The following is a 23,654-nucleotide window of genomic DNA, read 5'->3' on the forward strand; positions in this document are numbered from 1 at the left end:
CCCCATTGTAGACCGCGACTCGGGCAGCCATCATCCACCGGGGGTATGAGGAGCGATCTGAGGTGAGCATCAGACAGCCACAGTTCCCATAAGATCCACACGGACTGCTCGGCGAATGCCTCAGCATCCATGCTCTGCAGATGGTGATGTCGAGGCTGAGGCTGAGGTCGTTTATGGCAGTCCCAGACAATCTCGGCGTTGTAGTCGTGCCTGGCTGTCACAACCACGCGACTCTCCCACGTGGCCTCCACCGACGCCGCCAGAGAATTTCGAGATTCCTGATCCACTGGCGACGATATTGTTGTTGACCCTCGACTGTACCAACACTCTGGACGCACGCACCATGCCGAAGGACACGAGCAAGCCAGGGAAGGCCCCGAACAACAAAAAGGCTGCCGCGAAGCCCGCCAAGCCCATCAACAAGGCTAACAAGGCTCCCGTTGCCAGCAAGCCAGCCCAGCCATCGCAGGACGGAGGCGCGAAGGTGAGTGCAGCTCCTGAGGCTGCTATTGTTCACAGCCCCGGGTTCGGGCCGACTCTCATCAGCTGACAACAACAGACTAGGAGGAAGAGGAGGCAACCGAAGCAGCCCGCGAAGCCGGCACAGGAGTACCACTCCTCGTCGGAAGATGAGGCTTCCCAACCGGAACCGTCGTCAGACGAGCTGCCGTCAGACACCGAGTCCACCGCCTCTTCTGCCTCTGCGACCCGGAGACAGAGGAAGAAGCTGAAGAATCAGCTCCTGAAGGCTTCTGGAAACACGGCAGCTGCCAGTGCTCCCCCGGTCAAGCCGACTGTCACCGCTGCCCCCTCGGCCAAGCCCGCTGCCAACCCCACTCCCTCCGACTCGAATGCCGCCTCGAAGACGAAGTCGCGACGCGAGCGACGGAAGAAGGGCAAGGTCTTTCTTGAGGACAAGTCTGCCCTTCTGTCGCTGATGGACAACGTCACCGACAAGAAGAACGCGATCATCAACGACAAGCTCGCCGCCGAGAAGCAGCGCGAGAAGGCGGACAAGGCCCGCGAGGAGAGCAAGACGAAGAAGAAGGCATCCAAGAAGCAGGAGGACAAGAGAAAGGCCCTCGTATGTGCTCGCGTGTTCAATTTGAGCTTACCATTACAGGACGCCGCCAAGGCTGCCATCATCGTCCGGGATCGTGAGAAGAGGAGGCGGAGGAAAGGAAAGTCGACGCCAGAGGAGAAGCCCGTCGTCAAGAAGAAGACTGTCGGCTTCGCTTAGTGTCATTTCCTTCTTTCTTGGATCTCTGTCTTTCGATACCCTCAAGTCACACTGTATGCATCATCTCACCAGCATCCGAACTCTGTCTGGCCACATCTCATTGTCGACGATTCTCGACGCTGTAAGCGGCGCTGGAGGCGACGTCGACCGCATTGTCAACTCATGACGGGAAGTATTTACCAGTCACAGCACCTGCAGCAGACCAGACGCACAGCCGCTAACGCACTCTTCGCTTGTTCTTCAGCCGCATACACTTGTCTCAAGGTATTCGACAGCCTACTCCAGCTCGAGCAACAAGAGTACGAGGTTATGACATCCGCTTACAGCTCTTGAACTTGCACGGCGGTGCCGTGTCTGAACACTGGCGATAGTGTGCTCTTTGTCCCTTGAAATTCGACCGCACTGCTATCTACCATCAAAAAGCCGCGAAAGCGCGATGAATAGCCACCGACAACCACCGTCTAGCACTGCAATCACATCTGCTAGTCACCTATGATGGCCCTGCTGCTGACGCATTGTTTGCGCCGGAGACCTCTACATTAACGCCTTTGTTACACTCGTCGTCGCTACCGCCCACGCAGCGTTCAGGGGAGGATACATAAAGCTACCTTTCGTGCATGCCATCTGGAAGAGAGCTTCATACCGCACGCCTGCACTATGTCTGACGCCGGCAGCAAGTCTGACATCAGCGATTACAAAAACCCAACACCCCCGCCTGCTGGACCGACCGATCCTGTCAACCCATACGATCCCAGCTTATGGCCGCCGCTTCCACCATCTCCCGACATCCAGCCTGGTACCGACGACCCCTTCGCCGCATCGGGCGATCCTCCCCCTCCCAGCACGAACAAAGGCAAGGCCCCCATCCGCCCACGAGAGGGTGCCCGCGAGCCTTCCCCGATAAACAATGTGACTGTACCTGCGAAAGCGCCGGCCCCTGGAAACGGCAACACTATCCGCGTACCGTCGCTCCGCATACCTCCTCGCAGTGGCGAGTCGAGCGGCAGTGGGACTGGCGGCACTGGGTCTAACAGACCTCACCCCATTCTCCAGGCTGGTGGCACCGAGCCCAGCAGCCCAAGGCTCACTGTTGAGACTGGCGGAAATGGGGCCAACAGCCCACGGCCTAGCGCCCAGGCTGGCAGCACGGGACCCAGCGGTCCTCCGCCCATCAGTTCTCGGCCCAATGCTAATCCTGCGCCGGGCACAGCGCAGCGTCACAACCCCGTCAGTAACCCTCAGCCCATCTCCCAATCGAGCGACAGTGAAGGGAACCAATCTAGCAATCAAGTAAGTCCAATCCCTGGTTTCTCCAGTAACGATCTCCAGAAGAGGGCTGACGACAAGCACAAGCGGCCGTTAGCCTTTCGCAGGTCGTTCCGCGTGTTCCCTTACAATGACGAGAACGCAATGTATCCTCCGTTGGGGGGTGTTATGAAGGCATTGTGAGTCAGCCCGTGACGACATCGATTGACGGCAGTCCCCGGACATGGAGCAGGGGCGAAGGACGAGCGGCCAACGAGCTTTGGTTTCGTGAGCCATTCATGACTAGGCGGTCTATCGAGATGGTCTTGGACCTGAGGTGTTACCCAAAGGAGCTTGCCATGGAGCCGCTGCTGAACCGTCCGTGGCAGTATTGGCGACAGCTTCTGATCGACGTGCTCCAATTTCTCGATTACGAGGGCGCTGCTAGACAGATCGAGGCGCTCCGCGGCTACATTGCCGAGGCGATATTCACCTACCGCATGAGCCCCGACAGCGCTCTCATGGCAGCCTGCCTCCTCAACAGCCCCTCGCTTGTCACCAGCATCATCCGGCAGTTTCCCGACTTCCTCTGGGCCCCGGTCGAGGGCAAAGATGGGCCGGGCTGGGCTCACCGTTCACTGTTCGTCGTGTCCGGCGCACCAAAGGAGTTTGCTGAGGCGCTGCCGTTCCAGTATTATCAAGCTCTGAACTATGCGAACCGCTTCGCTCACCCTGTGGGGTGCCCGGCAAAGTTCTGTGACGAGTTCTGGGAAGCGCTCCTTAGGTTTTGGCCGGATACCGAACCGGTCCCGACCACACCCACGGCTGCAGTTTCAGTATCCCGGACAAGGGGGATGGTGCGCATGTCCGCCAACGACCCAACGACGAAGCACCACCGGTATCCGGAGACGATCGCCGGACGACCCGTCCGCGAAGGGCCTAAGGATCTGCTAGGTCCCCTGGCCTACCTCAACACCCCTGACGGGTGGGTCGTGAAGTCGAGCGATGTGGAGTTCAGGGAGAGGGTCCCACAGCACGTCATGGACAGGCCCACGCGGCAGGCGCCTACATCCTCAGACGGGGGAGTACAGCCGGTACCGAAGCAGACGCAGATTCGAGAGAAGGACAACGTCAATCAGCAGCCGACCGACGAAGGACCTGGTATCGATATGCGTTCCGAAGGGGAGGAAGAGGTGGACGAGCTGGACGAGTCGTCAGCGGAAGCTGAAAAGGGAGAGTCTGAGGAAGGAGAAGACGACGGTAACTCCGACAATGACGAGGATGGTGACTACGAGGATGAGAAGAGTGGCGGCAAGCGGAAGAGAGCCGCCAAGGCACCCACTGTCAGGCGATCGGGCCGCATCCAAAGCAAGTCTCGAAATGCCTCGACAGCACCTTCTGAAGCTACACCGGCGCCCCCGACGCGAGGGGGCAAGGCTTCGGCCAAGGCGTCGACGTCGAAGGCTGCTGCAGGTCGAAAGCGGAAGGTAGTCGAGTCGGAGCAGCCCGAAGAGAGGTCCGCTTCTCCGCCAAAGCTGCAGAAGAAGAACCCTCCGAAGACGCGGGCCGCACCGAAGAAGGGGAAGAAGTGAAACCACCCTTCCTCATGTACTGTATCACCTTATAGAACCACTTCGTGGGTGCATAGATGGATTCAGCTTGATGTTTGCTCGTTCCTGCTGCCCGCGGTAGTGTGAGAAACGACATTTGACTGTTGAGATGCCGATCGGTGAATTGTGAAGATTACGCCGAGCGATAACAAGAACTGCATGTTTGGTTAACCACGCCAACCGGCTGATGAGGATGATCTAACCCAGGCAACGCCGACTAGCCGGAGACATAAGTTATGGGAACCTGCTCGCCTTCTCAATCGCAGCGCTTTGGTGTCTCGCTGGGGTTTATGACAGCTAACCCTTTGTCACGGCCCTTGACCCGTTGCTGCCTTGCACGCGGACCCCTTGAGTACAAACATCTCAGCACCCGGCATTGATCTCATGACGGCGGAATTGCGGACGTACAGTCCCCATCCTCAACAACACCCTTTTCTTTCGTTGTTTAGATCACTCCAATATCTCACGTCCGACTCAAAGAGCAGTAGTACCAACACCCGGCCAAATGAAGGAAGACACAAAGTGGACTTCTGGGGATGTCGCCATCATCTCCTCCGATAATGTCCGCTTTCATGTTCCCTCTGCCCTACTGGCGTGGTCAAGGTGAGCCGCAAGTGCTCGACAGCCTTCCTGACGCACAGTTCTGTCTTCGACGATATGCTTACTCTGCCCACTCCCAGTGTCGAAGGGCAGGAGAAAGGAATTCGTCTCACAGACTCTCACTTCGAGGACTCTGCTACCATCAGGCTGTATCTGGACGTGGTGTCGGCGACTCGCAACTACAACGTCTTCGCGTCACTTTCCGAGCCCTATTCCGACAGTGCTCGCCAACTTGGCAAGCTCGTCCACTTCATGGACAAGTACAACTCTGAGAACGGTATCGAACTGCTCAGGCTGTCCTGCACTGCGGCTGTTCTGCACGGATACTGCCCGCCCTCCCAGCTTTTTGTCTTCGCAAGCGTCATTAATGATCTTACATTGTGTTTCCGTATCATCGAAAAGTTCCCCGGGTGGACATGGACCAATCCTGACCGCTCCAGAGTCTTGCTACCTCAGCCGCATGGGGCGTCGGAGGCACCCTCGATATTCCTTACTTCGCATGCTGGCTTCGATCTCTCGTGCGGCATGCCCTACCAGTATCAGTGGGCCATGACTCGGGCTTCTCTCTATTACGATCCCAGCAAAGAATACGAGAAGTTCGCCCACAAGTTTGTCGACATTGTCCAGATCATCTTCGATGAGAGCACTCGTAAGTCCAGTCTTTCAAACAACATAGCTGATGTCAGAGTACCCGGTGTACGGTGGAACTTTCCCTGCCATCGTCGCCACGCCGAATCTCGAAGGTTACACCAAGCCGAGGGCGTCCGACGCCTCAACGGCCACGCTGACGGTAGTCATCTGAGAGTACCCAAAGGTAGACTTTTATCGTGGGAGTTAAAGAAAGGGAGTCGCTGGCGCTGTGGCAACCTCGTCACTAGCGCTGCATGCTTTGTCACAGTTTGCCTAACGCTCGGAATGCTTTCATCGTTGAGGCAAAGATCAGAGCTGCCGTACAGAGGATCTCATTTGGATGTCATCTTCAACGCCTGAGATTGGGAATCTCCCGCTACACATGCTGCCCCACGAGATCTGTTTGCGCTTCAGCAACGTCACTTGCGCACTCAATCTGAACCGCCAATCTAATCCTCCTAGTACTCACAGGTGTAGTGGAAGATTCAGGTGGACCCTGATGTCGTGCACTGAATGTTTATATGCCAGAAAGGATGCATGCTCTTTCCACCACCCGGTTCAGCTAGTCCTCTTTGTCCTTCTTGACTGACTTCGCTCTCGTTATGAGCTCTGAGGCAGCGTTCGCAGCCCTGCCACCCCTGGTGGGAGTATCGGAAGGTGGGTGTATCGGAAGAGGCCCAGCCCACGGATGTTCCGGCCAATGCTAATTCGAGACTGTTGGAGGAGACACAACGGACAATGGCGCGGAGGACATAGCAGCAAGCACCGAAGGACCGTTGGACGGTTCATCAGGCCCTCTTGATGCGCAACGACGAGGTGTGATCAGACACTGTCCATGACCGTTGCAGCATTCCGCTTCATGTGCAGTACCTCCAGTTTTCCTATGCACCGAGCCCATGAAGCGCTGTAAAACCACCCTGAACAGAACTTCTCTCGCCATCCCTGCCGATCAGAAGATCGCCCTTCCGTGGGTGAATGTCAACGTCGCAGACGTCCAAGGCTGCGTGTCGCTTAGCTGCACATATTGTAGTGTCCGTCTTCTCACTTCAGCCATCCAACCCAATCTCCTTCACCTCGAGCTCAACATGGTTCAGTCTGAAGCGAAGGACGCGGATTTCATTGCAGAGTTCACTGACGACCCTGCCTGGGTCGACGGCGACGTCTGCGTCATCTCGTCCGACGGTGTACGCTTCCGCGTACCGAGCTATCTTCTCGCTTGGGCAAGGTATGATTAGTGAGCTTGGGTTACAACTGACTGCATCAGCCCCATATTCGCCGATATGCTGAACCTCCCGAGGAGTGACCAGGATACCGAACTGCACTTGACGGACACGACTTTCGAGGATGCTGGCACCCTGCGCCTGTTCTTGGAGCTTGTCTCACCTGCCCGGTTTAGTCTCGCCAAGCTCATCGAGCTTGACTGGAAACCTCTCTCTCTCCAGCTGAATCGTCTCATCACCTTCCTTGACAAGTACGGCTCGGAGGTCGGAGTGAGGATGCTCAGGCTTCTCAGTTCTGAGTTGATTTTGCGCCAGACCGAGATCACCAGTTCATGCGAAGGTCAACTCATATTCGCCTGCATGACGAACGATTTAGGACTTTGTGTGAAGCTTATTGGGAAGTCCTCTGACCTTGTCTGGGGCCCGAAAAAGAAACAACCTCCTGCCAGTTCTGTCGGCCCTGACGGGTTGCTTGACGCTGTGTTCCCGGCCCACTTCTGCGAGATGAACAGAGCGCCATTCAAGTTCGTGGCATCACTTCCTCTCCCGTACCAGTGGGCATTGGGCAGATCTGCTATCATCTTCAGTCCAAGGGAGGAGACGGACAAGTTCTGTGACAAGTTTGTCGAGATTGTCTGTAAGATTCTAACAGAGGACGATGGTACGTCGATCGCTGAACTTCTGGAGGCGGCAGTGTTCATGTGGTGGTCACCAGTTCATCGTTGACCACAGATAATCCCTTCCCTCCCATCATCGCTAAGCCCCACATGGAGGGGTACAAGGCGCCCAAGGAAGCCGAGGGCCCCAAACCCGCCCTCCAAGCTGCTCCATAGCCCGCTGTGGCCCGCTGAAGGCCGCTGATAAGGAAGATAGCAGCGATAGCGGCCTCTGGTCTGATTGGGCCCCAGACTTTGGGAGCCTCAGGCCCCGCCGTCCTCCAGACCCAGCAACCAATCGTGGCTGGCGCCACCCCCGATGGACCTTCCTGCCCTCTTCCCATACTACCTCTCCTCATTCCAACAACCCCTCACTTCTCGTTGGTGCTCCAGAATGCAAATCCCTATCCACCCCGTACTCGTATCTAACGAGGAGAGGAGACCAATCAGTCCACTCCACACTGACCCAGTCCACGCCAATCATGGAGCGACGATAAGTCCGGCAGCGCTCGGCACGACCAGACGAGCTGGGGAGCACTGGGGGACCATGCGATCCGCGCTGCATTGGACTGTGTACTAAAGTCCGGGGCAATTTTCCGAACCGGGACGCTCCAAAGCCCAGACGCGTATGAGGATATCAGATTGCCGAGCGCACGGGCATGGGCTCATTGGGATTTGGGCTTGCCTTCTGGCGCGCTGGAGCGATCGCTGGCGCGTAGGCGTGCAACTGAGCTGAGCATGGTCCGAGCATAGCGTCAATGCACGCTATGGATCTGGCGTCTATCGACATCTGTCGAGACTAAGATATGGAGGAGGGGCGAGCGTATCGCTGCATTTTCCAGATCCAGCGTCGAGAATAGCACTAAGGCTGGTGAGGAGGTGCATATAAGCGGCGACGAGACGGAAAGACATTGCTCGCCCGACCAGGACTCGAGTCAGCACAAGAAAAGCAGAAGGCGATCGAGATTTGGGATCATTGGAGAACGAGGTCCGGGCCCGGGTAATCTCCCCATTCACTCTGTCAAGGCTTGCAATTGCGCAAGCCCACAGGGGCGTAGGGAGCGCGGCCGATGCCCAGCCAAGCCAACCTGGCCTCAGAACCAAGCAAGATGCGAGCTATGCGAGCTCATTTGGCTTGAGTCGCATTGAGTCGCTGACTCACAACGCGACCGCGCGACCTGCGCGAGACCGCGCGTGCTTACGCGCAGTCCACAAACACACAGCAGGAACGGCGATCCAAGTCTGTTGCTGTTGCGCAGAGCATGAAACCCACGCATAGGCTTGCATGAGCTTACACGGATGCGCGAGAAGGATGACTGAGCACGACACGAGTTGACGTCATTCTTGTAGTAGGTTCCATCAGGCTGTAGGCGTGCAGAAACGCGTGCCTTGCCCCCAATATGAGTTTGGACACGTCCCAGCCAGCCAGACGTTGAGGCTCAAGCCGCCGGGGACCTTCGCCAGGGCAACGGTTCCTGGGATTGGGCCAGCACTCATAGAGTGCATGCTGAGGGGTGGCCACTGCCAGCGCATGCGCAGCTGCAACCGGGGCTCTACTGGGCAGCGCAGATCGGTACGGATTCGCCGTGCCAGGAGCTGGCTCCAGCCGGGCACCAGCCGCCCGGCCACCCAGGCCACCCAGCTACCCAGGCCACCGCCCATCACCCCACCTACGCTGCCTCTCGCTTTAAATAACGTGACGACATATCCCCCTCCCACCTCCTCTCACTCTTTCCTCTCCACCAACACCACCCCCTCAACCCCATCCACCAAATAATGTCGCAGCAGCCCCAGTCCCGCGTCGCCCCCGACGTCCACCCCGCCGGCGGTGGTGTCGTCAACAACGAGGAGCGTGAGTACCTTTAGGACCTTCCCCCAACAACCCGGAGAGATAAGCGGCCCGTGCGATATGGCTTCCCCGGCCCCGATCTCTCACCGATCCATCACCGAGATCTCGCTCGACTAGCTCGCTCGGTCCCACTCATCCACGAACAAGGCGAGCATGGCGAGTGCAATCGGCAGGATTGGGTGTCGACCGGGGAAGACGTCGGAGGTCCGACGACATGCGCAGGCTCTGCCAGCAGGGCGCAAGCACGCAACCGGGCCGGCACGTGCCGTGCTAGTGCCAGCGGATCGTCTGTCTACGGGCGTCCCCAGTGTCACAGCCTGCATTACCGCTGTGCTTGTTGCTGTTTTGGCCGCATCGCTCGACTTCTGCGTCTTCCCTGCTCTCACCCCTTGCCCGTCGGCGATCGGACTGCTCGGGGCGCCGTCCCTGCACACGCCATGTCGACAGCGGTTCATCGGCTATGGGCCAACCTTCCTCTCTTGTGCAAGTCGCATCACCGATGCATCGGGCTTGATCTGCAAGTCCAATCCGCCCGTTGAACAACGGCGCTCCGCAACTCCACTCTCTCGCACCCCGGTCCCCCGCACTCCGCTAGATCCACGCTAACGAACCAGAGGCCGCCACCTTCCCCGGCTCCGGCTCGACCGCCTCTGAGCCCATTTCGCAGAAGGTCAAGGCCGCTGCCGAGAACATCAAGAAGAAGCTCGGCAACGTCGGCTACGACAACTCGGACGAGACGGGCAACGACCACCGCGTCGACATGTACCCCCAGGGCCACCGCTCTGCGTCGCGCTCGCGCGACCGCTCCGCCCAGGGCCGCCAGACGCGCCAGGGCCTCGCCGACCCCGACGACTACCGCGTCGACACTGAGCGTGTTGGCCGCAGCACCGCGCCCTCTGGCCTCAGGAACGAGAGCCACAACGAGCACCACCACTCGCACCACCACGGCGAGACTGGCGAGCTCGCTGGCGGCCAGACCGTCGGCGGCCAGAGCCACCACCACCGCGGTTAAAGTCAATACGTAGTAACGATGGAATGGAACGGAGCGATGGCAGTCACATTCTCGATTACATTACGGCTGGAAACATATGGTGGATAAGGGGCTACTGAACTATAGTACTGACACTGAAACACCAAGAACTAGCGTATGACCGCCGCCCGAGCTGATGCACCGCATCGCGCGGGCGAGGATCCGCAGAAACAGAACTACAGAACCAGGCAACGTCGCGGCGCAAAGGAAGGACGGGGCCGGCGTCCAAATGAGTGGGGCGCGCACGGGCACGGCGCTCGGCGCACGGGTAGGACGAGCGGGAGCGGCAAGAGCAGCACAGACCCGCGACCCTGTGGCCGGCGCGCTGCAGCGCCGGGGAGGCGCTCAAGCGACGCCTGCGCCCTTGTCATCGTTGTACTCGCTCTGCGCAGGCGCAGTGCGGTAGCCATGCGGGGCGAGTGCGCCGGGCGTATTGGGCGGCGAGCCGTCGGAGGGCGTAGGCGGGGTGAGCTTGACATTCGACCCACAGTCGGAACGGAGCACGGCCGTGTCGCTCTCGCCCTCGTCCTCGTCCGAGTGTTCGATCTTCTCGAGGGCGTGATGCTGCTGCCGGCCCATCGCGCTTTGCATGCGGTTGAGGCCAGGGCGGGGCAGCTCGACGCGCTGTGCGTTAGCTCTGCGCACGAAACTACCTAGCTTACCGTCTCGTACGTCTCCGTCTCGACGTCGACGTGCACGGTCGCGGGGCCCGCCTTGCTCTGCTGCTCGGGGTAGTGCTGCTTGTCAGCTTTCGACGACGGGGCCAGCTCACATTGCCCGTAAAGTCCATGGTGACGTTGCGGGTTGCGAATGTGTCGCGCGCATTCAGCGAGTAGAACAGCCCCACGGTGTAGAGCTTGTTCTGGATCGCCATGAGCGTGCTGCAGAACAGACTGCCCGGGGCGATCACTGTGGATGTCAGCTTTGGGTCGTCCCCACTCATCCCAGCTGGAGATAACCCCGGTTAAGTGCTTGAGACTTACGGTACCCGGCCATGTACGTCACGGCCAGGATGAGGGGAGGCAGCTGACTCTCGAGCGTGAGGCGCATGAGGCGCGTGATGATCTGATGTCAGCTTTGCGCTGAAACAATTGCTCAGCTTACGCGGTCAGTGTGCACCCAGCCCGTACGGCTCGTGATGAGGCCGTAAAGAATCGCAGTCGTGATGATGAGGTCGGCGAGCATGCTCGACACGCACCACATGAGGATCGCTGGGGTCAGCTCTATCACATTTGCCAAGCATTACTCACTAACTTTCGTCTTGTGCGCATCGCGCGAAGACTGCATACGGCCAAAGGTCGCCTTGGTGCCAGCACTCGCGCCGAAGCCGATCAGAATTAGGCACTGGTCGTCAGTTATCTCAGCGGTCGATTGAAACAACTGACAATAACGGAGATGAGGATGAGCCAGTTGCGCCGCGTCAGGCGGAAGGCGCGGTACGCGAAGAAGAACTGTGTGAAGCCGGCTGTGATTGCTGCGTTCGTTCAGCTACAAGGGAGGTACGACTAGCTTACCGTCGAAGAGAGGGAACCAGGGCCTGCGATGTCAGTTCGGATCCCTGTGGGCGAACTCACAGATACGTCGGCGGGCCGCCGATGGGCGAGTACGTGCCGAACCCGGCCACAAACTGGGTGTCAGCTAATCAGAAGAGATAGATAAAGCTTGAAGACGCTGCGGGGCGGTATAGGTAACGTACAACTTGGTGGGCAAAGTGCCACAGATAGCCTGGCTGTCAGTTCCGGAGCCACCATGTAAACTCACCAGTTGTGAAGAGGCCGAGGAAGGTAATGGCAATCACAATCATCTTGATCCACCAGCGGTCAGAAGAGTGCACCATCCAGTACCGGTGCGACTGCATGAGGAAGACGGCGCTGTGATGTCAGCTATGATTCGAGTGGGGGGGTTCAGGTAGCTGTGATCGAAGGTCTTCCGCGGCTGGGGCGAGTCGTGACCTGTATGGCCGCTGTGGGTAATGAGTAGACGAAGCTCACCACAAGAACGTATCAATGATGATCATGGACATGATGCAGCCGAGCGCAAACTCCTTGATGGGGCGCATGCGCGCCGCGATCTGCTCCTCCGTCATCGGCCCAAAGTCGCGCGGGATGAGAGGCATCGTGGCTGGTGCTGGCGCTGGCGCTGGCGCTGGCGTCGAATGTGGAGTCGAGAAGAAACGAGGGGAAAGGAATGGATGTCGGAACGATGGTCGAGATACGAGTAGGTGTGGTTGATCGAATGTGAGGTGGTCGAGAGATCAAGTGGCGGGAGTGTGGGAGAGGTGGAGATGAGATATGGGTAGACAGCGATGGTCAGACAGAGAGAAGAGGGAAGGCGGGGGGAGTGGGCAGTCGCAGTCGAGCGACTTATGTGGGAGGGCGGTGAGTTGATCTGTGAGTGACACGCAGAGGAAGACACGACAGACAACGAGGAAGGCGGCCACTGGCCGCTGGTAGTCGGTTGTGAGCCCTCGCCATCGATCCAGATCGCACATCAGGGGGGTCAGTGTTGCACGGCGAGCAAAAGTGAGTACTGGGCGCAGACGATGAGAGAAGCGTGCCCGCTTGGTGAGCGTGGAGCATGTCTGAGCACGTTTGAGCAGCGCTGATCTCGCACAGAACAAGTCTAGAACACCGGAGTGTAGCAGCGGGCGGGCTGATGGGCCGCCGCGTGTCGTTTAGATAATCTGACACACCGACGATGCTGAGACACCGAGGCTGAATCAATGCGATCGCCACCGTTCTTTTCACGCCGTTTCGGGCGCGTCTCAGCTCAGTCACCGCGTTATCTGCCAGTCAGTTCTTCCATGTCAGCATTCCTTCCTTCTCAGATCCAGCTGCTTCGACTCCCTCGACAACCGTTCCACACCGGCCACACCTCGGCCGTGCACGTCCAAGTCCCAAGTATTAGCATGCCCAAATCTATCTGACCCTTTGGCAAGGTGCGCATTACAGGTCGGTTCATTATCCCCTCGATCCTCGAATTACTGTGGCTGTATGGTAGAAGTAAGGATGATCGCAGATCTAAGGAGGGTTAAGGCAGGCCGTACGCGAGTTCCAGCTCGCGCGCAACGAACGGCGTCACGGTGCCCGCCACGAGACCGATGCCGGTGTACACGACAAACTTGGTGAGCACTGGGGTCAGCTTCTTTCCGTGCACCCTGTCAGAAGCTGCAAGGACACTCACCCTCGGCGTCGTAGCGCTTGCGCAAACTTGCGCGCCGTCCGCGGTGGCTGTTGCCCGCGACCGGGTCGAAGCGGCGCTTGAGCGTCGCCATGTCGGCGCCCTTCTGGTGGCGATGGCGCATCTGCACGCTGTCCTCGACATTGAGAGGCGAGGGAGAGCGGCGGCTACTGGCCTTGACGTCGAGGTTGACGTCCGAGTCGACGTGCGCCAGCTCACCGAAGGAAGGCACGGGGCGGATGGGCGCGTCCGCGCCGCCCTTGTACGTCGTCGCGGGCGCATAGAAGGGGCGGTGGGGGAGTTCCGTGTCGAGGGCCTTTGAGACGGCGCGGAAGATGACGGGGAAGACACGGAGACAGGTCGGTTTCGCGATCAGGCGCCAGACGACGATGGCTGCCAGGCCGACCGTGATCTTGACGAGGTTGAAGAAGAGGCCCCAGAAGATACCCAGCGACCAGACGCCCGATCCCTTAGGAAGCGGGAAGTAGTGCTCCAGCAGGTGGCCCACCGTGCAACCGAAAATGACCGAGATGATAGCTACGGCATCCTCGAAGCAGGGACAGTCGTCTGGCGTCCGCGGGTGGAAGTGGATCAGCGCAAGCGTGAGCGGGAAGCCGAGGTAGATGCTCCACAGGCTGCCGGTCTCGACCCAGTCGAGAATCGCCTTGCCTGCAATCTGGCCGACCCAGCAGAAGATGCCGAGCAGCGTGCCACCGATGACGTCGACTGGGAGTTAGTACTAACCACCGTTCCGTAACTCACTTGTCGAGTGCATGCCGCAGTAAATACGGCCGCCGGCGACACTAGCGTAGTAGAGGAAGAGCACGGCCCAGCCCAGCAGCACCGTGGGCATGCCGAACCACTCGCGTCGCTCCCACATCATCTGGCCCATGAAGAGGGCAATGCTGATCGCATTGGTCGAGTGCGACGACGGGAAGCCGTACTCGCGGTGGTGGGTGCTGATCGCTGATGTCAGTTTGCTTCGGACCCATGTAACTTACACAACCGGGTGACGGGCGGCGCATACGGGCGCGGCGTACAGGCGACATCCTTGAGCACACACGAGAGGTAGATGCCGAGTCCGACGACAAAGAGGAGGCTTACTGTTAGCTGGTACAACAACGATCAGCTCACATTCGGCCCTCGACAGGGTATCCGAGCCAGAAGAGGACGGGGAGGAAGGCAGTGAAGAACGTATGTGCTGCTGTCAGCGGGTGACTTGCCAAGAGGTCTCGGGTCCGTGCTGGTCCCGTCGGGCGACACCGTGCTGCGATCTGCAGGCGGTGCAGAGCAACTCCACTCACTTCCGAAGATGGCGCTGTAGAAGAAGAACGTGTCGCGCGCGGGTGTGCGGACCTTGGCCTGCCAGCGAGCGATACGCTCGCTCTCAGGCCCGAGGCGGCGAACACACCATCGCCGGAAGGAGTCTCGCCACGGCGCCAAGCTCTCGGCGTAGACTGCGTCTGGGTGCCGGCCGGCCTCGATCTTGGGCGGCGGCGACGGGGAGCGCTTGCCCGCCTCGACGTCCTTGCTGCCTGCCTTGACGGGGGTGGGCTGGACGATGGTGTTGGTCGCTGTCGCTGTCGCTCGTAGCGGGAGTGGGTTCAGGTCGTCGTGCAGCGGTTGCTTCTCGTTCAGATCGCCATTGCCGGCGGCGCGCTTGCCGTTGGCGTGGACGCCGTTGCTGATTCCGTTACCGTTTGCGCCGTTTGTCATGGCGGGATCGACGAGTTCGATGGCCATGGGTGAGTTGACGACGGCGAGTGTTGGTGCGGACTAGAGCAAGGAAGAAAATGTACGCCGAGCAGCAGTGGCCCGATGGCAGAAAGAAGCCGGGATGCGGCTAGGGTGGCCGTGTGCGTTGTGCGGGTTAGGTTTGCAGGATGGTGATACAAAAGTGTGTGCATGGCGCATGGCCGCTTGGGCGCTGGGCAACGCGAAAGGGCGCCGGTCACTCAAAAACACGAACGACAGGGCGCCCGCAGCCACCGCACGCCGGCCAACCCGTACCGGGCACCACCGCAGGCCCGCAGACCGCAGCTTTGCGCACCAAAGGTTTGCCGCGTATCGGCCAAGGAACCCAGGGAAAGGGGAGAGGCTTAAGGTAGGGTCCGGCTAAGCCTCCAAGGCACCCTGATCATCCACCATCAGTCGGAGAATGGATCCATGCCCGTGTCCACTCTGGCTGGTACGTCAGTCCGCACCAAGGTACTAGCTGCACATCACAATCACACCCTGTCGACGCTCCTTTACACCCCTCTGCGCCCAGAATGAGCGCAGTCAGGCCTGCAGAGCCACAGACCCCGGTCCTTCTGAACGAGAAGCTCGCGCTCGACTCACCTTCGCTGGAAGATGAGAAGCCCGTCGTCCGAATCACCCCCGCCTGGGAACGAGAACGCGATGCAGCCGTCCTCAAGGCCGTAGAGGCGCACGACGAGGAGGAGCTGCGGCGTCTTTCGTCCCAGCCGGGTGGCTTCGGTTCCCGAACCGCACGGCGAGCGGCATGGTGAGCTAGCATCGCCTTCGTGAGCTGACAGGCAGGCTGGAGCTTCTGCACGTGGACACTCTCGGCGAGAGCAGCCGAGCACGCGGCAGCACGCCCGATAAGACTGCCGACAACGCTAGCACAGATACCGCGAGCGCCTCTGTCGTCTTCACGCCGCACGCCGATGAGGGACAAGTGCTGCTGGACACGCGGCGGGCGTTCGTCGCGTACCCCCGCGGCATCTCTGGCGGCTCGAAAGCAGCCATGCAGGAGGACCTGCAGGCGCTCATCTGCTCTGTGCTCCAGCAGCATCCCCGCCTCTCATACTTCCAGGGCCTGCACGATATCGCCACAGTGCTCTACCTAACGCTCCTCCGGAGCGTGCCCTACCCCGCGCAGCCCGGGGAAGAAGAGAAGCGGGAATGGGACACGCTGACGCAGGCGACCAAGATTGTCTGCCTGTACCGCGTGCGCGACGCAATGGGCGCGGGCCTGGGGCCGATGATGGGCATGCTCCGCCTCCTCCGGCGGCTGCTGGCCAAGGCGGACCCGGAACTCTACAGGTTGTCTTCTACGTGAGCTCACACCCTTCACACGTTAGCTGACAGAAAGGATCTCGCCAGTCCCGACGCTGCCCTTCTTCGCGCTATCCTGGATCCTGACCCTCTTCTCGCACGACATCGACACACTGTATCCCGTGCAGCGCATCTTTGACTTTCTCATTGCGCGTAATCCCATCAGCGCAATCTACCTCGCTGTGGCTGTAAGCTTTCAGTTTCCGCGCGTCAGCTGACAGAGCAGATCCTCATGTCGAAACGGCCACAACTGCTCAAGCTCATCGCAGCACACCCCGAAGCGCACGATGACCCGTCCCTCTTACATCCGCTGTTTGCGAGATTGCCGCCACTGTACCCCGACACGCCGGACGCGCCCAGTCCCCCTCCCCCATCCCCGCCGGGGTCTAGACCGACGCGACCAAGCGTCAGAAAACCGAGGGGAGGCAGCCGGTCCGCGTCCAGGTCTCGATCGCGATCACGCAGGCGCGAGAAGCCTCCTACTCCACTTGGGGGCGAGAAGTCCCCGCCTGCCGTTGACGGAGACGAGAAGGCCGCCATGCGTGAGCTAGACCGATCCACGACCCTCGCCCCCGAGTCCAGTGTGGACGAGAAAGCAGCCCTGAAAGCAGAACTCGACGGCCCGATCCTCGCCGATCTCGAACCCCGCCTCGAGGCCATCATGACCGACACGTTATCCCAATTGGACGGCGAGTTGCTCGAGACGGTAGAGGTGGAGTTCGACACGCCGACGAGAGAAGAGGACGCCAACCCCTTCGCTCCCCTCGTGCTGAGCGAGGTGTTCGGACTGGCCGACAGCCTCATGGCGAAATACCCCCTTGACGGGCCGGATGTGAGGGGACTGGAGGTGTTGGGGCCGGGCAGTGTGGTGAGGACATGGGAGTGGGAGCGGAGGGGGCGGCCTGCGGACTCTGACTCTTCGGCCCACGACGTGGACGGGGACGGGGAGGTGGAGGAGAAGGAGAAGGAGAAGGAGGAGACGGATAGCGACGAGACGGGCTCGGAGGCGAGTGACGGCGTCCGCACCCCGCGAGTCCAGAGACACCCGTTCACGCACGCGCACGCCGAGGCCTGCATCGACGCCGACGTAATCGTACCCGGCGGCGACGAGCTGGACGATCTGGACGAGGACCAGCCCCCGCCGCCCATTGTCCGCCGCGTCCCGCGCCACTTCCTCTCCACCTTACTTCCGGCCAAGTTCCGCGTCAGTAACTTTGGCACGGCGCTTGCGCTGGGTATTCTTGTCGTTGGGCTTGGTGCTGTCATGCTTGGATGGAGAAGGGATAGTGCGTGGGCGCTGTGGTGGGGACATGTCGCGCAGGGATGGATCCGGCGGGGGCAGGTGGGGAGGTTGCTTGCGTTGTTGGGATAGAGGGACGGAGGGATAGACAACCGGGCAATGCATCTGTACAACATCTATATAAACAGGGCAGAAACGGAAGAGTGAAGGAGTGAATGGCGGAGTGCTTGGACAGAGTAGACGGGGTGCAGTTAGTGCACGATGATCGGCTTGCGCTCCTCGCCCTCGCCCTCGCCGTCGTCGTCGGAGTCCAGTAAGTTGATGATGACGGGCTTGCGATCCTCCTGCTCGGCGAGGCGAGATCTGCGCTTCTTGCTCTGACCCGTGGTCGCTTCGGGGCGGAGACGGCTCGGGCCAGCCTCAGGAGCAGCGTCGGCGCTCTTGCGCTTCTTCTTGCCCGCGATACGAGGAGCGGGAGCCTCAACAGCGGCCGCAGGACTCGGGATGATGTCCTTGAGCATCAAGACGGGGCGGGTCGCGTACTGCGCGGCGGTCAGCAGGGATGCACCCAAGGCACAGAAGGGAAACTCACCGTCATATGGATCTTGTAGACCGGGATCTTGGGGTTGGGAACGAGCTGAGCCAGTGTCTCGGCCTCCACGGTGCCGACGACGGTACCGCCACCAACGTAACTGCTGAGTGCGACCTGTGTGTCAGGATTGCTCAGTTGCCGCACCCACCTTCTTCATCTTCTCGTCGACTGTGTCCTGCGGCGCGGCCGTGATGGGAGGAATGTTCATACCCTCAACGAGATAGGCAGTACCGGCCTCGAGGAGCACCTCGATGGTGCCCAGCTGGCTGGCCGTCCCCGAATCGAGGATAGGGCCGTCCTCGATCCTGTTCTGGGAGTTAGAGCTGATGCCAGCTGTAAAGGAGGGGGGACGCACAATCTTGCTAAATGCCAGTTTGCGCTCATACACTGCGTCTGCCACCAAGTCGTAGAATGTCGAGATGCAGGCTGGACTGATCTCGCCGCTCTGCGTAGTGAGACCGGCCACTTCACGCCCATCCACCATAGGATTCATGTTCCAGTCGAAGCGGGGACGGCGGGCGGGTTGGACAACAATACCGAACTCCTCGCTTGTCAGCTGTGCCGGGTTGTCAAAGTTATCGCGGACACTGACCTGCCCATCCTCGCACTCGATGTGAACGTTGGCGACGCGCACTTTTGTGGGACCCTCGGCGACGTACTCAACCTGGTACTCGTCTGAATATCAGTGTTGTCCTTCCTCATTGATCTACTGAGCCGCCTTCCCTGGCTATCCTCGAGCCACACCTTACGTCAGCATGACCCATTCGAATGCTCACCTCCCAATCCTTCCAGTAACTGCCGACGAGTTTCATCGGTTCGAATGAGACGATCTAATGGTATATGAACAGAGTAAGAGCTGCAATGAAGTATGCGGGTACGTCGCTGAGGGAGGAGGATGCAGAAAGTCTTGGTGAGGCGCGCGAAAGGGGCTACTAGTGTCGCGTGAGTGGAGGTGTGTTAGCGCTATGGGCGTGCGTGCCTGATAAACACGATCTTGGACATCCTTCGGGCGTACATGTCCTGGTATCTCCCAGGACGTTGCGTTTTTGATCGGTCCTGACCAATGCAGTGAGGCGGCGGACGACAACGAAGCACGCTCCAGCGACCCAGCGACGATACACGGTGACCAGCACTCGGCTCCAGATGAATCGGCATCTTGATGACATCACATTGTCTAGTTGCCGAGAAATCATATAGTCAACGACCGTGGGGTACTTTACAACACAATGACGGCCTTCTCGTGCCGAGCGTGGGGCATGTTTACAACACAATGAAGGGCTTCTCGTCCTCGTCGTCAGAGTCGAGCAGGTTAATGAACACAGGGGGCTTGCGGTCGTTCGTGAGGTCGACGGTGTGAATCTTGCGCTTCTTGCTGGGAGTTTCGAGGGGCTGGATCTCATCATCATGGGGCGCGGCGGCGACGCCGAGGGGAATGCGGCTTGGACCTGCCTCCCCGCTCCTACCTCCGGCGCTCTTGCGCTTCTTGGTCTGCTTTTCCTTCTTCACCTTGACGTTCTCTTTCTCCTTCTTGGTCCCCGCTGCGATGAGAGCAGGAGGTTCTTCCTGCTCACCGCGCGGGGTGGGGATGATGTCCTTCAGCATCAGGACCGGACGAGTAGCGTACTAAAGTTAGCGGAGCAATGCGACAGCGGTGTTAGCTTACACTGAACTGTATCTTGTAACGCGGAATCTTGAGGTCTCGGATCACTCGATACAACACGGTCGCGTGCGAACCACCGACTACGGTTCCTCCACTTGTGGTCAGATGCGTTTGCGTCGGAAAACATCGCCTTACCCAACATAGCTGCTCAGCGCGACCTGAGATCAGCGAAGAATAGCCTTTATGCCTACCTTCTTCAGCTTCTCATCAATCGTATGATGGGCGGCAGGCGAAAGTGTGGGCAAGCCCGAGAGGGTGCTGAGCTGCCTGGTGCCCCCTTCCAGGTTGACTTCGATGGTGCCGAGCTGAGTTGCCGTCTGGGAATCTAGACGCGGACCGTCTTCGATGCGATTCTAATGTCAACACTTCAGATAACAAGAGAACTCACGATCTTGTTGAAAGTGAGTTTGCGCTCGATCGCGGAGCCGGACACCATCTCGTGAAAGGTGGAGGTTCTTCCTGTTGTCAAGTCGTAGCGGCCATGGGCACGGCCAGCGATCTTGCGCCCATCCACTTTGGGCATACTCGACCAGTCGAACTCTGGCAGGCGGGTCGAGGGCCTAACACAGATGCTGAACTCCTATCACATCAGCCGCATCCAAACTATCGCTAACCTGTCCATCTTGGCATTCGATGTGAACCTTAGAGACACGAGTATCGGTAGAAGCCTCGGGGATATGTTGAACCTGGTACTCATCTGCAAATCAGCGAATAAGCTGGTTACGCCGTACTGAGATGTCTTCCTTGGTCATCCTCCAGCCACACCTGCTGTCAGCCCTTGTGTCGTTTTGCTCAACTTACCTCCCAGTCGCCCCAGTGGCTACCGACCAGCCTCATGCTAAAGATACGCGCTCCACAAAAGTGATAAAGGAAACTCAAGGTCTAGGGGAAGGCGGACTGCGACCCGTAAAATCCGCGTGGGCAGAGCGCTCGATTCGAGAGTCCGGACGCGAAGACCAGACGTCCGGATGCGATTCGCGTCGGCTCTAACCCAATCGCTGAGAGACGAATAATTGTATGGAGGAAAGCAAGGTAATTATGGGTGTGCGAGTCAGGAATGGAACGATGGACGAAGGCTTAGAGGGCGCAAGTGTGCTGACCGTCATTGAGTCATGTGCCAGTCAAGGTGGAGGTGTGTGAGCTAGCATGACCCGATTTACTGTGTGTCGTTGCGTGGATACTCACTGATCTGCGCCCGTCCGTTTTTCCAGATTGATGCTGGGATAGATCCGAAAGTCTCTCAGATTGAATGCTGGAGTGCTCGTCTGACCGCTCTTATCTTGACGGTGACAGGCAGCTTTTGAAAGAAAATCCTGGCCTTACACCCAGCGATGACGCAATGACCTTTCATACGCTCAATTGTCGCAAGGTGAGATCGGCTTTCTGATATCGGTAACTCATGTCTTCCCTGTCATGTCTCCTTTCCTGCTCACGATGGGTGTGAGACATGCAAGGGCCTTCGATAATGGATTATCAACAGGTAGCTAATCACTACCAGTCCTCTTTCTTCACTTTCTTCGGCGTCTGACCGACTCTAAGCTTCTCCCTCCGTTCGTGTGCGTCCCTAAGCCAGTCCCATCTCCTGTCTTGGGCAAGCGTCGCCCACTTCTGGCCTCCACACTCGACTAGATCCTTTCCAATCCTCTTCTCGAACTCGACGACGTCGCGGTTACACTTGTTGTAATCGACGCGGTGGAAACAATACCGGTCCCAAGTCATCTTGTCGTCGCCGCTGCCATCGTCGGCCAGCGCCCATTCTTTCAGCCCGGGCACTGCTTTGAAAGAGAATTGTCCAATGGCTGGAGCCAGGGGAGTTGAAGGCGTATCGGCAGTTACGTCCTCGAGACGTTGTACATCGTCCGGTGTACGGGTTGTAACGTCCTCGTCCCAGATGACATGTGCAAGCGCGCATTTGACCTCGCAGGTCTCATCGGAAGCACCAAACAGCACGAGCGGTGGATACCCAGCGGCGGGCATCCAATCAAAGTCGATGTATTCCCACGGGTTCAGCATCCTGTACTGCCGTACTGATAGCTGGTCCCATAGTGTGTCCTCGTTGTCCTCTCGTCCCATAGAGTAGCGGCGTCGCCATACTTCGCCTGGATCCTCGTTCGAGCGGGAATCATGTTGCGCCCCGTTTGCGGACATCGATTGTGGTGAGAGAGAAGTGGATGGGAAAACCAAAGCTTATGATGAGGCTTTCGCTTTATGGTCTGGCACTTCAGCATTGCCGTCCGTATGCCAAGGAATGGACTGCTCCACATGACGGCACCGAGGTATGTGCTTAAGTGCGCTCCTCCACGACCCGTCAGGTCGCAACTCGGCATTCAGATCAGGAGGTCGGTAACTCAACCGCATCATAGTCGCATCTCTCGAACCAAGAAGCTACGATTGCATCAAAGAAGCTGCACAAAAGTTACTCCGACAAAAGCCCCACCCCTTCCTACCAGGCATTCTCATCTGGCTTCCTTGGCGTCTTGCACTGTCTCAGCCGATCTCTGCGATCGTGCGCATCCCGCAGCCAAGTCCACCTGCGATCTCGGGAGAGGATCTCCCACTTCTCTCCCGCGCACTGCACGAGATTGTCACCGAGCTTCTTCTTGAACTCGATTACGTCTCGGCCGCACTTGTCGTAGCTGATGCGGTGGAAGCAGTATTGGCCCCAGGTCATGCTGTCATCGCCCTCGTTGTACTCAGTCCACTCCTGCAGCCCTGGAACAGACTTGAAGGAGAAGCTGCCGATGGCGGGGGCGAGGGCGGTGAGCGGCGTGTCCGCCTTAACATCCGTGAGGAGGCGCACGTCGCCTGGTGTTCGCGAGGTCACCTCTCCATCCCACTTCACGTGCACCATGGCACATCCCCGCTGGCAGGTCTCGTCGTCGGCGCCCAGCACCAACAGCGGGCGAGAGCTGGAAGGCACCCAGTCGTGATCGACGTAGGCCCAAATACGCTCATCCACATATCGTCGAGAGGCGAGCCGGTCCCAGAGCGTCTCGCCGTTACCTCCACTGATCCCTCGATCTCGCCACGCCTTTCCAGGCTCGGGACACTCCTCTGAGCCGCACACATGCCAAGAACAGTGATTTCCGGCCTCATCAATGGAGTCGCAGGACGGGCTCCCTGCTCCATGGGTTAGGCGATTGGGGGATCGGGGTCCATCTTCGCTTGTGGACATGGTTGTGACGGGCTTTAGGGGCAATGGCGCCTGGCAGGAGGGAGCCTTACTAACCCCAGGCCGCCAAACTCTTTCTGACGGACATCAGTTGTGCACACATCGGCGTTTGATTCTTGATACCGTCGTCATACGTCAATGCATCTCGGTCTTCCGATAAGCGGCTTCGATACCCCTTTGCTGACCGTATCCTGTCTGACGAAGGAGAACCATGTCATCCACAATCGTGAGCAGTGGTCAGCTCCGACTCATGCCACAGGAGCTCGAACGCTGAACCCAGAAGGAGCCCGCAACTCTGGCACCCAAACTGAGATTGTCAAACGTCTCAGTTTCGATACACGATACGGAGACGGTTCAGATCGCCATTATACAAGGTCCGGGCTACTCGATTGTGAGCGTGTCTGCAATCGCCGCCTAGCCGGGCATGGGGAATCGGTCACGACAGCCTCGATCGCCGACAGCTCGAGCTCGAGCTGTCTCAACGTATCCCTTCCCCATCCCGGAGACACTCAGGACACCCCTGTCTTCTTCCGGACAGCAGACGAGACAAGGCCGCCTCTACCGAGCTTCCGCAGCCTCCTCAATCTTGAATGAGGCGGGTTACGAATCGCCAGGAGTTATATAAACACCACAAACGCGATGCCGACATGCTCGTCACACCTCCGAGCCA

The 23,654-nt window shown here is 59.0% G+C and overlaps 12 protein-coding genes across 12 annotated transcripts; 7 read left to right on the forward strand and 5 right to left on the reverse strand.

Moving 5' to 3' along the window:
• Positions 1-343: 343 nt before the first annotated feature.
• A1Q1_02887 (uncharacterized protein) lies at positions 344-1,240 on the forward strand (the record flags this gene model as incomplete). Its single annotated transcript, XM_014324116.1, has 2 exons — positions 344-484; positions 560-1,240. 2 exons carry the CDS (start codon positions 344-346, stop codon positions 1,238-1,240), a joined length of 822 nt encoding a protein of 273 aa, XP_014179591.1.
• A 657-nt stretch (positions 1,241-1,897) lies between these two features.
• Positions 1,898-4,077, forward strand: A1Q1_02888 (uncharacterized protein; the record flags this gene model as incomplete). The annotated part of the gene is made up of 2 exons (XM_014324117.1): positions 1,898-2,685; positions 2,739-4,077. The coding sequence occupies 2 exons, from the start codon at positions 1,898-1,900 to the stop codon at positions 4,075-4,077; spliced, it is 2,127 nt and encodes a 708-aa protein (XP_014179592.1).
• Positions 4,078-4,600: 523 nt separating this feature from the next.
• On the forward strand, positions 4,601-5,497 carry A1Q1_02889 (uncharacterized protein; the record flags this gene model as incomplete). The annotated part of the gene is made up of 3 exons (XM_014324118.1): positions 4,601-4,698; positions 4,737-5,344; positions 5,382-5,497. The coding sequence occupies 3 exons, from the start codon at positions 4,601-4,603 to the stop codon at positions 5,495-5,497; spliced, it is 822 nt and encodes a 273-aa protein (XP_014179593.1).
• A 724-nt stretch (positions 5,498-6,221) lies between these two features.
• On the forward strand, positions 6,222-7,378 carry A1Q1_02890 (uncharacterized protein; the record flags this gene model as incomplete). Its single annotated transcript, XM_014324119.1, has 4 exons — positions 6,222-6,292; positions 6,356-6,559; positions 6,626-7,206; positions 7,278-7,378. The coding sequence occupies 4 exons, from the start codon at positions 6,222-6,224 to the stop codon at positions 7,376-7,378; spliced, it is 957 nt and encodes a 318-aa protein (XP_014179594.1).
• Positions 7,379-8,977: 1,599 nt separating this feature from the next.
• On the forward strand, positions 8,978-10,062 carry A1Q1_02891 (uncharacterized protein; the record flags this gene model as incomplete). Its single annotated transcript, XM_014324120.1, has 2 exons — positions 8,978-9,053; positions 9,665-10,062. 2 exons carry the CDS (start codon positions 8,978-8,980, stop codon positions 10,060-10,062), a joined length of 474 nt encoding a protein of 157 aa, XP_014179595.1.
• Positions 10,063-10,425: 363 nt separating this feature from the next.
• On the reverse strand, positions 10,426-12,196 carry A1Q1_02892 (uncharacterized protein; the record flags this gene model as incomplete). The annotated part of the gene is made up of 7 exons (XM_014324121.1): positions 10,426-10,704; positions 10,743-10,989; positions 11,064-11,162; positions 11,211-11,303; positions 11,655-11,718; positions 11,842-11,951; positions 12,072-12,196. 7 exons carry the CDS (start codon positions 12,194-12,196, stop codon positions 10,426-10,428), a joined length of 1,017 nt encoding a protein of 338 aa, XP_014179596.1.
• A 914-nt stretch (positions 12,197-13,110) lies between these two features.
• Positions 13,111-15,003, reverse strand: A1Q1_02893 (sphingosine-1-phosphate phosphatase; the record flags this gene model as incomplete). Its single annotated transcript, XM_014324122.1, has 5 exons — positions 13,111-13,211; positions 13,264-13,986; positions 14,050-14,219; positions 14,395-14,503; positions 14,565-15,003. The coding sequence occupies 5 exons, from the start codon at positions 15,001-15,003 to the stop codon at positions 13,111-13,113; spliced, it is 1,542 nt and encodes a 513-aa protein (XP_014179597.1).
• Positions 15,004-15,530: 527 nt separating this feature from the next.
• Positions 15,531-16,459, forward strand: A1Q1_02894 (uncharacterized protein; the record flags this gene model as incomplete). The annotated part of the gene is made up of 3 exons (XM_014324123.1): positions 15,531-15,766; positions 15,841-16,320; positions 16,369-16,459. The coding sequence occupies 3 exons, from the start codon at positions 15,531-15,533 to the stop codon at positions 16,457-16,459; spliced, it is 807 nt and encodes a 268-aa protein (XP_014179598.1).
• Positions 16,460-16,552: 93 nt separating this feature from the next.
• On the forward strand, positions 16,553-17,692 carry A1Q1_02895 (uncharacterized protein; the record flags this gene model as incomplete). The annotated part of the gene is made up of 1 exon (XM_014324124.1): positions 16,553-17,692. The coding sequence occupies one exon, from the start codon at positions 16,553-16,555 to the stop codon at positions 17,690-17,692; it is 1,140 nt and encodes a 379-aa protein (XP_014179599.1).
• Positions 17,693-17,811: 119 nt separating this feature from the next.
• Positions 17,812-20,434, reverse strand: A1Q1_02896 (uncharacterized protein; the record flags this gene model as incomplete). The annotated part of the gene is made up of 9 exons (XM_014324125.1): positions 17,812-18,102; positions 18,153-18,266; positions 18,322-18,462; positions 18,508-18,827; positions 18,929-19,008; positions 19,417-19,775; positions 20,004-20,129; positions 20,201-20,372; positions 20,427-20,434. 9 exons carry the CDS (start codon positions 20,432-20,434, stop codon positions 17,812-17,814), a joined length of 1,611 nt encoding a protein of 536 aa, XP_014179600.1.
• Positions 20,435-21,303: 869 nt separating this feature from the next.
• A1Q1_02897 (uncharacterized protein) lies at positions 21,304-21,960 on the reverse strand (the record flags this gene model as incomplete). The annotated part of the gene is made up of 1 exon (XM_014324126.1): positions 21,304-21,960. One exon carries the CDS (start codon positions 21,958-21,960, stop codon positions 21,304-21,306), a length of 657 nt encoding a protein of 218 aa, XP_014179601.1.
• A 295-nt stretch (positions 21,961-22,255) lies between these two features.
• A1Q1_02898 (uncharacterized protein) lies at positions 22,256-22,987 on the reverse strand (the record flags this gene model as incomplete). Its single annotated transcript, XM_014324127.1, has 1 exon — positions 22,256-22,987. The coding sequence occupies one exon, from the start codon at positions 22,985-22,987 to the stop codon at positions 22,256-22,258; it is 732 nt and encodes a 243-aa protein (XP_014179602.1).
• Positions 22,988-23,654: the final 667 nt, after the last annotated feature.

The sequence above is a fragment of the Trichosporon asahii genome (assembly GCF_000293215.1).
Source record: "Trichosporon asahii var. asahii CBS 2479 unplaced genomic scaffold scaffold00051, whole genome shotgun sequence".
NCBI lineage: Eukaryota > Fungi > Basidiomycota > Tremellomycetes > Trichosporonales > Trichosporonaceae > Trichosporon > Trichosporon asahii.